At 33.4% G+C, this 16975-nt stretch overlaps 3 protein-coding genes across 3 annotated transcripts in view; 1 reads left to right on the top strand and 2 right to left on the bottom strand.

Moving 5' to 3' along the window:
* LOC130453118 (uncharacterized) lies at nucleotides 1-726 on the bottom strand. The gene has a single exon (XM_056792722.1). It carries the CDS (start codon nucleotides 724-726, stop codon nucleotides 1-3), a length of 726 nt encoding a protein of 241 aa, XP_056648700.1.
* A 102-nt stretch (nucleotides 727-828) lies between these two features.
* Nucleotides 829-10613, top strand: LOC130452662 (E3 ubiquitin-protein ligase RMND5A). The gene is made up of 6 exons (XM_056792032.1): nucleotides 829-1960; nucleotides 2774-3020; nucleotides 3109-3416; nucleotides 6504-6772; nucleotides 9132-9286; nucleotides 10352-10613. The coding sequence occupies exons 1-6, from the start codon at nucleotides 1825-1827 to the stop codon at nucleotides 10413-10415; spliced, it is 1179 nt and encodes a 392-aa protein (XP_056648010.1). The 5' UTR covers nucleotides 829-1824; the 3' UTR covers nucleotides 10416-10613.
* A 70-nt stretch (nucleotides 10614-10683) lies between these two features.
* Nucleotides 10684-16975, bottom strand: part of LOC130453123 (rho-associated protein kinase 1-like) — a 32481-nt gene continuing 26189 nt past the window's right edge. Inside the window, exon 7 of the mRNA XM_056792729.1 lies at nucleotides 10684-12835. Within this exon, the coding sequence (XP_056648707.1) occupies nucleotides 12502-12835 (334 nt within the window). The 3' untranslated portion in view covers nucleotides 10684-12501. The remainder of the gene's footprint in view (nucleotides 12836-16975) is intronic.

A 16975-nucleotide genomic window follows, 5' to 3' on the forward strand; every position in this document is an offset into this window, starting at 1 on the left:
TCATAACAGATGTTCGAAATGACCTCCTTCTTGTTCTGTGCACTTCAGACATCGCTTCTTAACAGCTTTACAGATGCGCGCAAGTGTAGGTTTATCTGCATTCAGCGTATCGACTTCGTTGGTGATTATGTTTTTCATGGTCTCCACATCTGGTAAAGCATTTTTGAACACCCTATCCTTTAAAATTCCCCACACTGCAAAATCTAAAGGAGTCAGGTCAGGAGATCTTGGTGGCCATTCCTCTTGACCTCGTCTACCAATCCAATCCGCAAAATTTTGATTTAGGAATTCGCGAACAATTACAGCGTAATGGGCCGGCGCGCCATCTTGTTGAAGAGTTAACACACGACCAGAAAAATCCGGGTTATTATTCAGTTCTTCGCGCAGTTCCATTAACAAATCAAGGTATGCAGCACCTGTTACTGTTGTGTCGAAAAAGTAAGGGCCAATGATTCCGAAGGAGCAAACACCAAGCCATACCGTTACACCTGGAACATTTAATTCTTCTTGGATGGTGATATGCGGATTGTCTGTAGACCAGTATACGCAATTGTGTCTGTTGATTCGGCCATTTAATTTAAATTGTGCTTCATCTGACCACAAAATGGTTTTAAAGAAGTCTTTGAACGCTTCACATCGAATTACGTACCACTCAGCGAACTGAAGTCTGCGGTCCTGATCGTCTTCTGTTAATGCTTGTAAAAGACGTGGTCTGTAAACATGCATACCTACTTCATTATTCGCTGCAAGCTGGAACGAGAAATTTCCAATTCATGGCAAGCTTTACGGACTGATCGCGCCGGTGTTTCAACAATACTCTCACTGACGATGTGTAGGTTTTCTGCAGTTCGCACGCTGCGTGGCCGCCCCGAACGCTTCGTATCATTCACAGTACCATTTTTTTCGAACCTTTTTATCAAACGATACACAGTTTCACGCCTCGGAACTTGACTGTTAGGAAATTTTTCGACAAAATCGGAGAAAATGTTTCGATAACCGGCATGATAACGGTAGTACGAGGTCACTAAAAACACGCGTTCCGCAATTGTGAACCGATAACTCGATCCCGTTGCCATGGTTACACATTCGTTACACATTTAAATACCCTCACCGCTCCTTTACACACGAACAACTGTAAGATATTCGGTAGAAACGCGTAACCTTGTACTAGTAGGGTGAAACCAAATCATGCGCATTTTGTGTTAGCGTTGCGCGACTTTTGGGCCACTCGTTATATAAAAAAGGGTGGATACCAAAATTTTTCGATTCACGATACCGATACGTAAAAAATCGATTCTTGTTACCGTATCTGTATCGACTTTTTGCGAATGATTCTCGATATCGATACCAATGTCCAAGGATCGGTGGTATCGAGAATCAAATCATCTCTAAATATATATAAAACTTATTCTGAATGTCATGAAAACGATTTTTAAATTGAAGCCCCTGGACTAATAATTCAGAAAAAGCTGATAACCGAGACGATTAGTGTGCAGTTTTATCTCATTCTGCTTTTTACTTAACAATCAGAAACACTCTTAATTGGAGGCTTTGAAAATCATATAAAAGCTTTTAGATTGTGATCCATTTTTTGTATCCTTTATATGTGAGTTTAGCTTGGTTCAACAAAGACTATGGATTCTGGTAGAAGTATTTTTTATAGATTTATCAAAATTGATTAATTAGTAAATAGAAGAGTGGCCACAATCGAGAAATAGAATCGATTATGAGTGTTCGATTACAAACATATGATACATTATAACCAAAGGCCACATCAAAACAAAAGAGTGGAAGAAAAGATAACAAACCAGACGAAAAATAGACATGGAAGCTTGTCAAGCAGTGGAAAGAGAAATTGATAAAGTTTGTGTAAAATTTGGTGCTATAAATGATCATGCAAAAAGAGTCCTTTCTGATTTGGTTAATCAACTACAAACCTTGAAAGAAGAATATGATAACAGTAAGTATACAATTATCCTTGTATACAAAGTTATCTTACATTATAATATACAACAATTTTCTCTAGTGTACTAGAAACTAGTTTTCCGTACTGTTTAATAATATAGGTTTATTCATTTTTCAAATCCTTATTAGGTATACATAGAATACATATTTTCTTATGTGTATATAGGATATACAGATACGTTACTTAAAATTGCAATATTATTCATTTGACCTATATATCTAGGTTAATACATATCTCTGATGTAACTAACGTTGCCATTGGGGCAAATATCTATGTACAAGTTTTTGTTAAACTTTCCCACTATTTATATATATATATATATATATATATATATATATATATATATATATATATATATATATATATATATATATATATATATATAAATTTGAATGATTTATTGTCATATAATATTTAGAAGGATGTTTGTACGAGTTAATTTCATCAGAACTACCTTTGAAAACCCTGTATATCGACAGGATATTCTTGAACTAGTTCTCAAATTTAAACTAGGGGCATATTCTACTTAAGTAATATATTCAATCTAACAAGTATTTCCAAATAATAAAGACTCTCTTAGATACACACATTCATATTGAACACAGTGTGTTTAGTAAGCATCTATTAAAAAAAATCCACAGTTGTCTCTAGCACTAATGTGCCAATGTTTTATTCAAAGGTTTTAGTAGTTTATATCAATCAATATGAGGACATTTTTGATAATTTCTAATGATGCTAATACATGGTTTTGAAATTTGTAGTGATTAAAAATAATTTAATAATTATATCTAAATATATATTTTTTAGGTGGCAATGATCATGTTCTCACTGAGGTCCAAGCTGATATTTTGAAACAGAATATGACAAAAATAAAAGAGACAATATCAAAATTGGCGACAGACCATAGAGATTTACATAGCACTGTATCAAAAGTAGGAAAAGCTATTGATAGAAATTTCACTGCGGACTTTGCGGCAACTAGTCGTGATGAAGTGTTCAATAATCCCGAAAAAATCAATCTCATAAATAAAGTTATATGCCAACATTTTTATAGGTATTTTCTCAATATAGTGTTTGGGGACATATTATTGTTGAAAAATTAATTTATTTTTGTTTGGATTGTATAATTTTATCTTTTTTAGGCAAGGAATGCACGATGTAGCAGATGAACTTGCCCAAGAATGCTCTATAACCCCAGAGTCCCATGAAAAAGAACCGTTCACCGAAATCAACCACATTCTAGAAAGACTGAAAAATAAAGATCTCGAACCAGCATTGGCTTGGGCAACAGTACATCATGACAATTTGGAAGCTCAAAATTCCTCTTTGGAATTCATGTTACATAGGTTGAAATTCATTGAAATTTTACGTCAAGGTTCATCATATCAAACAGATGCTATATGTTATGCAAGATTACATTTCAGGAAGTTTATGTATAGACATGAAAAAGGTTAGATTTTTTTGTTTTCATTACGTTTTATGTAGGTATTTTCTATAACAAAATTTCTTCAGCCCTCTTTCTGAGATATCACCCTTAGAGGTTGAGCCAATGTGTTGGGATGGGTTTCCATGTGGTAAAAATATTTTTGGGAAAAGTGAGATATTTCTTCTTCAACTGGCTTAATTTGGAAATCACAAGCGATAACACTGTTGAGTGCATATCAAGGAGTATTTTCAATAAATCTGAGTACTTTTGATTGAAATCTTTCTAGAATGGAGTTAGATGCAGTGCCACATAGTTGAATACCATAACTCCAGATGGGTTTTAGTGTGACTTTGTATATAATAAGATTCATAATAAATGCTAGAAATAACCATCTCTAGCCAAAATGCATGAACATAGCCTGTGTCATGGATTGTTGATACTTTTAAAGATATGAGGTGTAGACTAATGATTTAAGGTAACCCCATAAACAGAAATCACAATGATTTAACTCTGGAGATCAAGGAGACCAAAAATGAAGTCCTCCTCGACCAATTCAACGGTTGAGTTATGAAGTATAATGAACCATATGTTTTGTCTGATGTTGAGTGTGATGTTTTCAAGTAGTTCAGGGAGATCATTTTCGAAATAACTGGTGTAAGATATTCCATTTAATGGATGAGGTAGGAAATGTGGCCCAATTAAGTAAATTCGCTGCACAGATGAATGGCTGATATTTAGAGTGTTGGAAATTTTTCTAAAGCTTGCTTCCGGGTGTACATTAATTTCATCAAAAATTGCTTGTTCTACAATTACATTTCTTACTATATGGAAACGATTAGTGTTAGTTGAATTTCTTTTTAAGATTCCAGTTTCGGATAAGCGGTTTTGAATATGTACATACTTACAAGTAAACTTCGATTGGCTACCAACAACAATAGTGTTTGACATGTTGTAATTAAAATCAAGGTAGAGGTGGTCATTTCCAGCATTTATTATGAATCGTATTACATTTTACACCTTTACTGTTTCCCACTCAATTATAAATTATCATGTTTGTTGTTTTTCTCTGCAGCTATTGGTTTTGGGAAAATAATTAACAATACAAAATTTTTTAAATAAAACATGTTATAATTTGATTTGATAAAATTTCACGAAAAAAAGTTTTTATATGAAATAAAGTGAGGATTTCTATTTTCCCCCTGTATAATGTAAAAGGAATATTAGTCCTTTGTAAGTGCACAGAAATTACATAATTTGAAGGTTCTAGCTTTACTAGTATTGTATAAAAAAAATAAAATCTCAATCTTAGTCATCACCTTTCAAGGGTTATATTTCAGAAAGAGGGGGGGGGCTTTGTTATAGACAAGACCCATCTTAATTTCATAAGAGTAATCACCTCCTGAATTTTGTCGCATAAATCTAGAAACACCTTGTATATGCAGGGTGTGCCATTAGTACGAGGAAGTCCAATAACTTATATTACTTCAAACTGTATATTTTTATTCTCCTTTGATTTTGGTTGTTATTCAGGGCTTTTTAGGGTAGTATAGAATATATAATCAGTTTTTTATTTATTTTGCAGCAGCATCCTCAGAGATCTTCTTTCATAAGCTCCCAGGCGTAGTGAAGTCTGGAGTTCCGTAGTGTTTCACACTTTGCGAATATGTGGATAGAGGTTACATCCTTTGTGCAACAAAATCTGCACTCCTCATTATCTACTGAGTCTAGGGTCTTCAGGTGTTGCTTGTGGCAACATTACTCCGATATGACTCCTTTTAGTATTTGTAGATTGTTCACACTTAGGTTGATACATTCAGAAGATCTCTAGCTATAATTTCCCAGGAGAATCTTTTCCTGTTTCAAACCCTTAACTTGTCCCAATAATTTTGCTCCTATCTACTTTCTTTTCCATTACTTTTTCTATTATTCTGTAGCTGATACCACAGAAGGGTTTGACTTCCATGAAGGGCTTGTCTGCCATCGCTTTAGCGAGCTTATCAGCTATTCCATTTCCCTTCACTCAGTTGTGTCCCGCAATCCATTGTAAGGTAACTAATTTTTCTAGACAGTCCTGAACTAGTTTGAATTTTATGATATTGAAGCTCCAATGACTGTTTGGCTATTATATAGGATGATCTCCTGTTTGCATATATTTCTGCTTGAAAAATGCTTAGTGTGTTGCCCAGGCTGTTCTAGTAGATAGTAGTTGTGTAGGAGGTTGTCCTAACTACTCTTCTCGCGTCTAATGCTCTTTTGACAGCCTCTTGTGAAGTATTGCCTGTTTGGTATGCGAGTTCACACGGATGGAGAGGTTTCTACTTCAGAATCTCTGTTCTAATGTAGTTTTCGACAGATTTTCCATCGTTTTAAGTAGAAACAAGGTTGGACTGATTGGTCTGAAGGATTTGGGTTGCCTGGTGTCCTTCTTTCTCGCGTTCGGTATGAAGTTACTTTGGCGCTTCTCCAAGGCTCTGGTATGTACTTCAGCTCTAGACTGCTTCTACTGAGGTGGATCAAATATGGCAGGATGTCCTCCTATCCTCTTTGAAGAAGAGCTGGGAAGATTCCGTCTACTTCTGGCGATTTAAACGGTTGAAAGGTGTTTAAAGCTCATCTTATTTGTTCCCTGCTGCATACTTGCTTTGCAATTGCTACAGTTTCTCTCATAGTTTTGCTATTTTGTTTTCTGAAGCTGGATCGCTACTTTCCAGGGTTTTTTCTTGTATTCGATGTGTACTCGAATTGGTAGTGGTGTCTGGTCAGAAATTCTGAAAGACAAAGGTGATTAATGCCGTTTCTTACAATGATACATGATTTCGGCATACTACCATTACTTATGGCATATATTACCTTGGTGTTTTTACAGGTAAGTCATTTGCCTAGTCCCTGTAACCCAGGGTTTTTGGATTAGGATTACTTTTCTTTTATAAATGTTAATAATAATTGACTCCTTCTGTTTATGCGGTCATTCTCCTTGTCTTTGTAGAATTTTTATAAAACAGGTCGATAAAATCGAAAAATAAACTTGAAAAATTTAACAAAACAGATGTGGTTTGCATAAAATTAGAACTTAAATTCAATTTTTGCTTCAAATATTTTTTTTAATTACAGAAATTCAAATGCTGATGGGAATGTTGCTTTATGTCCCCAATGGCATTAACAGTTCACCATATAGTTGCCTTCTGGATCAGGAACTGTGGATAGAAATATGTGAATTATTTTTACGTGAAGCATGTCAATTGTTGGGTGTTTGCATGAACAGTCCATTGACCACCTGTGTCAATGCGGGATGTACTGCCATACCGGCTTTGCTCAATATAAAACAAGTTATGATGCAACGACAAGTTAGCGGTATTTGGAATGGAAAAGATGAATTACCTGTAAGTATATAGTTTTCTGGATATATAAGAATAAAAAAATTAAAGTAAATTTACTTATATCTATTATATAGTGGAGGTTGGTTCTCGGGCTGTGTATGTTTGCTCCTACTTAACCATTTTTCATTTTCGAGCCATCAGCCTCGTGGAAATACAATTTCTGCATTGCTCATTACTGTGGAATTGTTAACCTCTTGATAAAGTCTAATTTGGAAGGCATTATATTCATAAAAGTAACAATGAACACCTTATACTTTTTTAGGATGCTTAAATACTCATTTAGGTCACCAGACTTTGTGTTCTGTTTCTGGGATGCTTTTATTTCTCATATTGTTGATTCACTTTCTATAGAACTTAAAAAGTGGATTATTATATATTAAACCAACATGCGGTATAAACCTGACCCCTTCAGAATTTATAGAAATTTGATATGAAAGTTGTCCTCATAGAGATTAAGCAAAAGGTCAATTTTTTATTCAAATATTTCAAACGGCTTAAAAATTACGGTTATGTAAAGTTTTTCAAAATACACACACTCAATTTCAAGTGTTCTTTCTTTTTTCAAAAAATTCCTATGAAAAGATTATACTTTTGGTAAGTGATTCTAAAAATTTCAAAGAGGGAGGCTAATGGGTTTATAGTTGAACAATGATTCTTATAAAGGGTGTTTTATAAGTTTTTGTATAAGTTTTATATAATGTACCCTAACTTTACTCAAGTTATTATCATAATTAATTATGTAGTAGTAGTGTTTCCTCTAAGACAATAATTTAGTTATTTACAAAACAATGTCTATTTTTATTTATTAAGTTGGAAATAGTTTTTATAACTTATTTATAATGTATTTTAAGGAGACCTTCTTAAATAACAATCAGCAGAGTCCGTTGCAGTCAAGGTGAGACGGCTCACTCTCAGTTCTCTCTTCTGTTTGTGTTATATGTTTGACTGTAGATGATTTTTCAAATGAAATTAACAAAAATGTCCAAACGACTAATAAAGATATTACAATAGGTTTTCTAAAATTTGCTGAGCTTCGACCAGAACATTGCAAATTGGGAGGCCGGAGTGGTACACATTCTGTCTGTGTCTGCATCTCCCAGAAAATACAAAATTAGGAGCTTTGACAATTGAGCAACTAAAAACTGTTTGACAAAAATTATATGTAATCCACGAAACAGTAATTGTCATTGTAGTGTTTCATTTTGGTTTTTAGACATTATTTTCCTCGATTATGTATCCGCAGACGTCATATCCCGTGTTGGTTGTCTTTGTAAGTGATTGATAGACTTAATGATCATAGTACTAGCTGCCTCCTTGTGGGCATCCTTCTCGTAGCTTTGCAATAATTCCTTTATTACCTAGATTGATATTGCGATTATTTAGGATTGGAATAATCATTGCATAGTTTGATTTCTTGTCTTGGGTTGGGTGTCTTAGCATGTTGGAAAAGGCACATAGTTCTATCTCTGTAGTTTCTTCCATTTTTCTCTTTAGACTATGCAGAGCAGACACAGTTGACTTACCAATTAGTAATACATATACAGTTCTGTGCAAGTTTCAACATTGAATGCACTTTTATTATTTTTGACTAATTTCTTAGAACCATTCTTATGAGGAGCTCTGTACTTTTTTGTCACACACCCCTTCCTTATTACAGCTATAGGTGATTGTGGTTTCCTTTTTGTGTCATTACTTCTATTCAGTGACGTGATTGCAAGAGCTGTTCCAGTCAGTCAAATATTTTTCTTTATAATATAGCAGTCAGCTTTTGAAGAGTTTCTTTTGTATCCAGCATCAACACATATTTATTGCTGCATCACTGATGACATTTTCCTCTTGTTTCTCTGGCAAAATTTTCAATTTTTGATAAATGCTCAGCAATGAAGTCATTGGGTTCCATTTTTTTACTGATGAAAAATTCCATGGTTGATCATCTTGCTTAGTTTTGAATGTATATTCAGTTTAGTTTGTTCATTATTAACTAAGACGTTTTGCTATTCTATATTAAAGTAATTTGGTATAGATCCATTACAGATGTGATTCAAAACATTGCATCTTTTTTTGTCAGATTTCTACTTATATTGTTTTAGCTTTTGGAGATCCATGTCTCATGGTTTAGCCTTCAAACAACAATTGAACATTCTGACACCCCCATTAGTTGTAGTTTTTGCCGTCAAAGTTATTAACTGTAGTTACATTTATTTTGTCAGACGTCTTTTTATTTGTAACTTGTGGCTAGAACCTAAAATATTATTTAATAATTCTAGCCATGCACTTTTATAGATGAATTTATAGATAAATTAAATGAAAAACGTTTTTACTTTAATGGGCAACGTATATTTATCTATATTTTTTGTTACAGATTGAAATTGATTTGGGAAATGAAAACAAATACCACTCAATGTTTGCTTGCCCAATTTTGAGGCAACAATCGACAAAATATAATCCACCTATGAGGTTAATATGTGGCCACGTGATATCTCGTGATGCTCTAAATAAGTTATGTAATGGAAATAAGTAAGTACCATTATAAAGGGTGCCCGGTGGCAGAATTAGGATTTGAATTTCGAATTCTCTCATAACCATTGAGCGCAAAAGGGCGGGGGTCGTTGTCGCAGTGGATAGGTTGACAATGTACGTTTGCAATCAAAGCCAATGATTCGTGTGCAATTGCTCGTCGAAGATTTTGTTCACCTTACAATATTGGACGGTTACGTAACGCCCTAAATGAAGGTTTGATTCAATCATCAACTTTCCCTGGCGCATGAGCAGTAAGTTTTTCCGTTGGTGTGAGTACTGGTTTGCATCCTTCCATATTGAATTGATCAATGTCAAGCCAAAGAAAAAATTAAACTTCTTTTGCAACAATCTCAAATCGAGAGCGCAGTTGTCCAATGAATGAGTCCAATATTGACTGGCTCGTTGCAGCCACTAACCCATCATCAACGATCAGTATGCAGATTATACACACAAGGATCCTCGCGGCTTTGCTGAAATCTTAAACCAATCATAAAATCAGCAAAAGTCTTATTCCAGCAGAACGGAGTATCCAAACGGTAACTGCTATGCCTTACTAAAATGATATGGTTCATAGATTTCATGATTACCAGGTACCTTGACACCTAGTTCAGAATCAAGTTTTGAACTGACGTGGAGGTTGTCCATGTGACCCCAGCGCTCATGGTACAGATGAAATGTCTTGATGTATTCAGTTACACTAGCGTATACTTCTGCTGGCTGTACAGTGTGAAACATGACAAACATATGGAATCATTTACTTTATTCTAAATTGGCAAAAGGTCTTAAATTTTGCTTAATGGTGGTTTGTCCGTAAAACCGATTTTATTTGGTGGTGGTTATGACCCTCGCGTTTTAATTTTCTTCTCATAGCATTTTTAACAAATTTGGTAACAAGTATAAAATTAAAATAAAAATATTATGATACATAAGATTCATTTTAAAAATTTTGCTGTGACCATGAAGCAAACTTTGTTGATAAAATGTTCTATTCTATTATATTAATTATCAACTATCTACATTATGAGTAATTTAATATTCTATTTGTATGATTTTTATTTACAGAATGAAATGTCCGTACTGCCCCATAGAACAAACTCCGTCAGAAGCAAGACTAATATTTTTCTAATAAACATACTTGCAAATAATATTTATTATATGTACTAGAAATAATTTTTTATGAACTTTAGTGTTGTGGAAATGTAGTTATATTTGGGTTTGTTATACTTGAATTATAATTTATTATATATGTGATTCATACAATAGTAAAAATAGTTTGTTTATGTGAAAACTGTTTTTGAAAGTAAATTTTATTTACTACCAAAAATATTATTCCGTACTTTTCAAACTTTCCAAAAATTGTCATGGTACAATTTTATCCTTAGATAAACAAAAATAATTCAATTTTGATAATGAAACATTTAAAATTATTAATTAAAATGGATCGGGATTAACTTCTTTGATAGAGTTTTCAGGTAGTGATCAAAATTTAAACAATGTACAAGGTAATTTAAATTCAACTGTACAGGTATGAACTGAAAAATATCTCAAGTGTAGATGACGGTTAAGTTATTCCCAATTAAACCAACACCTGTCTATTATACTAGGCAACACAAAAATTATCAATTTTTTCCTCGTAGAAATAGTAAATAAGAAAGGTGAAAACAAATTTGAATCACATCACATTTTTGTTACAAAGAAATTTGTTGTTTTGAAGTATTTATGAAACTTCAGCACTAAAAAAACATGTTTTCTTGGACTGTTTCACATATTCGGAGTGTCTTTCAATTACAGTAGTTTGCAAACATTACTGATTCCTATTTTCCTTGGACGCAACCATATTTCCCAGAAAAACTAGGTGGGAATGTGAAAAGTATATTTTCAAGGACATATTACATCCCAATTAATAATATGCATTGATTATATTTTTGATGGGATCAGAATATTAAGGAGATTTCTGGAACCGTTGGCGATATTCATACTGTTTACACTACACTAATACAATTACATTGTTTGACGCTCGTTTCGATAACAAAGTTATCGTCTTCAGAGTTTGAAAGTAAATAGTTTACAAATTTGAATATTTTTTTGATACAAATCAAATTGTAGTTTCCCCATTTGAAGATGGTTCATTTTCATAAAAAAATTCTTCAATATCTGATAGATCGAAATATTAATTAATCCTTTCCGCTGCTATCGGTCTCCGAATTTGTCTCGGAATCACATCAATTTTTTTCCAAAATATTTTGCGTGTATGTGAAGAATGAATGTAAGTTTCATTCGAGTAAATAGTAGGAAGCTTTTCTTCTCTATAAAACTGGATTCATGATAGAAATTTTACTCTTAAACGTCGAAAGATTGTCTTATTATTATGATTGGATGATTAGTTTTCATTTTATGTCCACAAAACTATCTTATGGATGTCTTCTAAGTTTTTTCCCTCCTTAATAATATAATATTTTTTATCGATTCGTTTTGAAGCTGGTACGACCTTTTCTGTAACATGAAATTTTTTTTTGTTCGATCATATTTATCGAGCGCAACTCTTTTGATAAATATTTTATTCTGTTGACTATGGACCTATAGGTTGGTTTTGGGAATGTCCCAATGAGACTTCTCCAGTGAGATCTCTTGCAATTTATTTGCCAGCCTCAGTCTTCTGTTGTTTGATTCTTAGGTTAGTGGCTGTAGTAGATTAGAATGGCTGTCCAGCTTCAGGTAGTGGTTACGGTTTCTTTCTTGTACTGTCTCTTGGTGCATTGACTAGTTATAGAAGGATTTTGGATTGTTGTATTAGAGCAATATTAGATTTGCTGGCACATCTCTTGATAAACATAAGTTCTTATTTATTGTTGATAACATCGACATTCCACTATCAATTTTGTTAACTTCATTTTACATTTGCTTAATAGTTTTAAAACTCACACATGTAGCTTTAACCTTATTAAGAAGTGAAAGTTTAAGATTAATAAAAGGTTTAGAATTTAAAAATACATTTACTAGGTAGTGTGGTTGGTTTGTCTATGTTATTTGATTGAGAACAAAGGTAGTGAGCTTTCAAGCATTTTGTTTCCACTTCCATTGAAGAATGAGTTTTAATTTTTTTGTACTATCGTCTTTCGTATAAACAATAATAAAAATAAATAAATTCTGCATTGAATTTGTATATTAAATAAAATATGTAAAATATAATTTAATTGTATCTGTCATTTTCATTACTCCTTTTGAGGATCAGTGCCTAAGTCTTCTTCATTGTGTGCTAAATTTGTCACTGACGGAAAAGCTTCGTCTTTTAACGAAAACTGCGAATGATGACTGGCCTCTGATTTATCAATTTGTGAACTACTTTTTTTCGTGGTCGGAGGATCTCCTGATATTATCATTGCTGGAGCTGCGCTTTCCGCATGTGAAATTGGAGGTTTTTCGGCAGCGAGTTTCTTGAGATGAGCATCATCTCGGGCTTTGTACAGTTTACCATCGGTTCCTCTGACTTGGGAATCGACTGCAGGGGCTATTTCAGGACCCCATTGTTCAATAAAATGACCTAATCTGTTTAAAAGAGTGATATTAGTAAATTTATTAAAAATTGTTTTAGTAGAAGTGTGAGCGACACTTTATAATAACTGATGAGATAATAAGCAATAGACTTTTATTTGTTCTCCCTTACGTCGAATACTTGTGAGTGTTGGCGTAGTGATAGTAGTGAATTGACAAGGAAATTTTGGATTATTATTATCGAAGATTGAAATTAAAAAAAAAAAATGTGATTCCAGTGTCAAAGCTACAATAAGTGAGATTTCATGCAAATTACGCAGCTATTGACTCAAAAGCAGAGAGCTTGAAATGAAATGATATGGAAAAAGTATAAGTCTGAAGAATTTCATGTCAATAGAGAACTCCGACAAGGTGAGCTGCTCTCCACTGTATTATTTAATATGGTTCTAGAAGTAATTATCCAAAACTCTAAATTGAAAACTGATGACACAATATTCAATAACGACTGCCAATGTCTAGCTTTAGCAGATGACGTAGCACTGATAGCAAAATCCAAGAAGCAGTAATAAAATTGGAAGAGGAAGTCAAAAATTTTGGACTAGAAATAAATCAAGAGGAGACAAAATATATTATCATGGGAGATACACAGAGGGAAACAGAAGATTACTTGTCTTTTACAACCAGACACAAAGAATTAACAACTTTGTGTATCTAAGAGTAGTAATAGAAGACAAGAGAGTAGAAGAATTAGAACTAAAAGCCAGAATAACTGAAGGAACACAACACCTTATTAAGTTCCTCATGTTTTGCGCTGATAGCAGTTTCCAAATAACTGAACTCATCCACCTCCTTAACAGTTTATTATGCTCTTATTGAGTCTCATCTCCGATATGCCCTTCCCTTCTGGAGGTGTGGTGTGACTCAATTTGAACGAATTTCACTCGGATTTAACAGCAGGGACTTCTTTAAAAGATTAAAAATTCTGACTTTTTCTTCTTTATTCATGTTTGAATCCGTTTGCCCAATTCGTAAGCACGCTTCTCCAATTTCAGAAAGATCGTCGCACCTATCAACTCCACGGTCATTATTAGTTAAAGGCTCAATATTTTACAATGCGAAAAAAATACACAATCACTTGGCCGTCCTGAACGCTCGTCGTGAGTCAAGCTGATACACAGTATCTTAGACCTCTTTAATCTGCGTAAGCTTATTGCTTTACAAAACCAAATATTCATTAAATGTTTGATACTCTTCTTCACAACTTATCATACAATAGTCAAGCAGAAACTAGGCGTTCATAATTTAATCTTTCAATCTATGTGCAATTATATTTCCCAACTCATTTTGATAAATGCTGACATCTTCAGGTCGAGGTCTGTTCTCAATTTATACTTTTGAAATACAGCAGAGCTGTCAAATTTCATACTGTACGAACGATAACTTTTATTGTATCATTAAAATGATGATTCATAATTAAAGAATTAGAGAAAAATTAGAAACCCACTATATAGTCGTGGAGTATACTTGAAAAATAAATAAATTATGAATTATTTATTCTATAGCAAGAGGTTCATTACAAACAAAAGATAAAAAAAAGGTTTCATACAGAAGGGTTGTCTGAAAAGCTTCCAATCTCAATCTTAAGATGTCAGCACTTAACAAGAGATATATAATTGCACTATAACCTGAAAGGTCACATTTTGGGCTCCTACTGTGCTCAACATGTAATTGTGTGTTGTCAGGGTTCGTAGCAAGATTTTGTAGTGTTTATGGTGTACAAAAATTTTAATATGTTCTCAAATCTTAAATGGGGCGCCACTCAATTTATTAACCTAACTGCAGAAAGTTAAAGAAATGGGTATGAGATATCTTTAGAAATAAAGCTAACTTAAGACAACCAACGCACAATGATTTGTATTTAAAAAAATGAAATTTAAAGATTACAAGCAATCTTGACCAAGAAATTAACAATTATTATTTTGATAAAAAAATGTTTCAATCTATTAATAAGTGTACACTAGTTGTATTTGAAATTATAAAAAAACTACCCACAAAACTCATGAGTTTGTTGGTATACAGTAATATGAGAATTTTAATTGTGGACTATAGACATTTATGGTGAGACAAAAATTTTGAAATTCATTATTAGGAAGTATAAAAGAAAATAATGAAGTAAATTTAACGACAAACAAAAATTAATATAAGTTGATCTGACCTTTAACAAAACATAAGGGCTCCCTACTTGTCAGAAGAATACAAATGTCGGTGGGATGTGGTTAAGAAGAGGTTCATTCGATTAGTTTTCCCGGACTCGGTAGTTCCACGAGTTTGGGTTTGACGTTAATTCCAACTTGAAGTCGTCTAAGTTTTAAACTCCAATAAAGGTCGGTGATCCCCAATAAAGAGTCGATGTCCAAAACTAAGTTTCTTCTTTTCTAATGAAGGCAACCCACATCTACTTCTTATTAGAAGTCAATTAACAATTTTATATTTCAGAATTTTTGAAATCGGCGGAAGGCTTCTTTAGGCCGGCTAAATCCTGCTTTTCAAAAATCTCTGGAGAAATTAATCTTCATGCTACCACGCTCGCTGACCAAAAGAACAAGGTAACTACCTCTCCAATTGTCAAATTCTCAGTCGGAAATAACACGACTTCAGCAAATATCAAATTTGGAGCAGAATTTAAAATTTTATAATCAAATCCATAATGAAAAATTCCACATCGGTTGACAGTCGAAAGGAAAATATGAATGAAGTTAGTAACAGACTTCTTGAGCACATGTCATGACGACAATCTAGCCAGGTGCAACAATTGCTCAATTTCAAAAACACCAGCTAACAAATCACTCATCAAAACAACCTTTCAACGGACTGAACAACCAAAAATCAATATCCACAAAATTTACAAAAATACTGCACGAATTACTTAATTCGTGTAAAGTTAACTAGATGTTGCTGGAACCTTCCAAGGGGAAACAACTTTGCTCTTACAAGCAACATAATTCTGCAACCAGTTATACCACGTCTGGCAAATTTCGAATAACGCTTACGTCCTGGAGACCAAGACTTAGCCTCAAAAGAAAATAAACCAAACATTAAATTTGCTTAAATTGATATAGTACAACAAAAAGACAAATTAAATTGTATTAAATAACTCAAATTTCGGGAACCCCGTATGTCACCAACAAGTATATACAAAACTACAAAACAGATATGAAATATAATATGTGAATATTTCTATTCAAAGATAAAATGTAGAAATATCTTATAAAGAAAATTATTTACAAAAAGAAGTTGGTAAGTTTATATCGTATAATGTTTATAACAACAAAAGTAAAGCGCAAACTGTGAGCAGTGAAAACGTTACAGCGCATGCGATGATTCTCACTAAAATTTCAGTAATTTTGGATGCATAGTTTCTGTTTGACAATCTTGTCATTATGAACATTTTTCTGAAAATGGAAAAAGTTGAGTATCGAGATTACATATTTGTTGTTGAAAGGTAATTTGCCTACACAAATTGGAAAGGAATTAGATAGATCTACGACCCTAAAATTTTGGGTTCGGCTGACAATTAGCGTTCAGATCCAGCAAAAATTGCGATAAACTGCGATATTATCAAAAATGTTCATTGAATAGTACTAAACGACCATCAGATTAAATTTAGAGAGATAGAAGACGCTATCGACTTATCATATATTGACTCAAGAATTCTGCATATATAAGTTATCTGCTCACTTTAGACGGAAAGCGTGTTGGAATGAACATTTTCCAGGCCTAGATCCACTACTACACTCCAGAACCGAAAATAGAATCAAGGCAATGAATTGCAAAAGGTGAACTTGCTCCGAAAAAAACAAAGAAAGTTTCATCGTCCGGAAAAGTGGTGGCAACCGATTTATTAGGATAGTTCTGACATGTTGTTCACCGATTTATTTCAAAAAGGTGTTAATGTAATAGAAGAAATTGCAAAAAGTGTCCGTACAAAAATAAGTGATTTTCCATCAGGATTACGCACCTTCTAGCACGTCGGTGATCACTATAGTTAAAATTGCACTTCGAATTAGTTGACCACCATGATATTCACCAGATTTGGTCCACACAGAATCTGTTCTGTTTCCTACTTTATCGTTTTACTGACAGGAGAGAAATTTTCATTTGAAAGGTTTGAAAAGGTGACAGCATAGCTGAACG

The sequence above is a fragment of the Diorhabda sublineata genome, chromosome 2 (genome assembly GCF_026230105.1).
Source record: "Diorhabda sublineata isolate icDioSubl1.1 chromosome 2, icDioSubl1.1, whole genome shotgun sequence".
NCBI lineage: Eukaryota > Metazoa > Arthropoda > Insecta > Coleoptera > Chrysomelidae > Diorhabda > Diorhabda sublineata.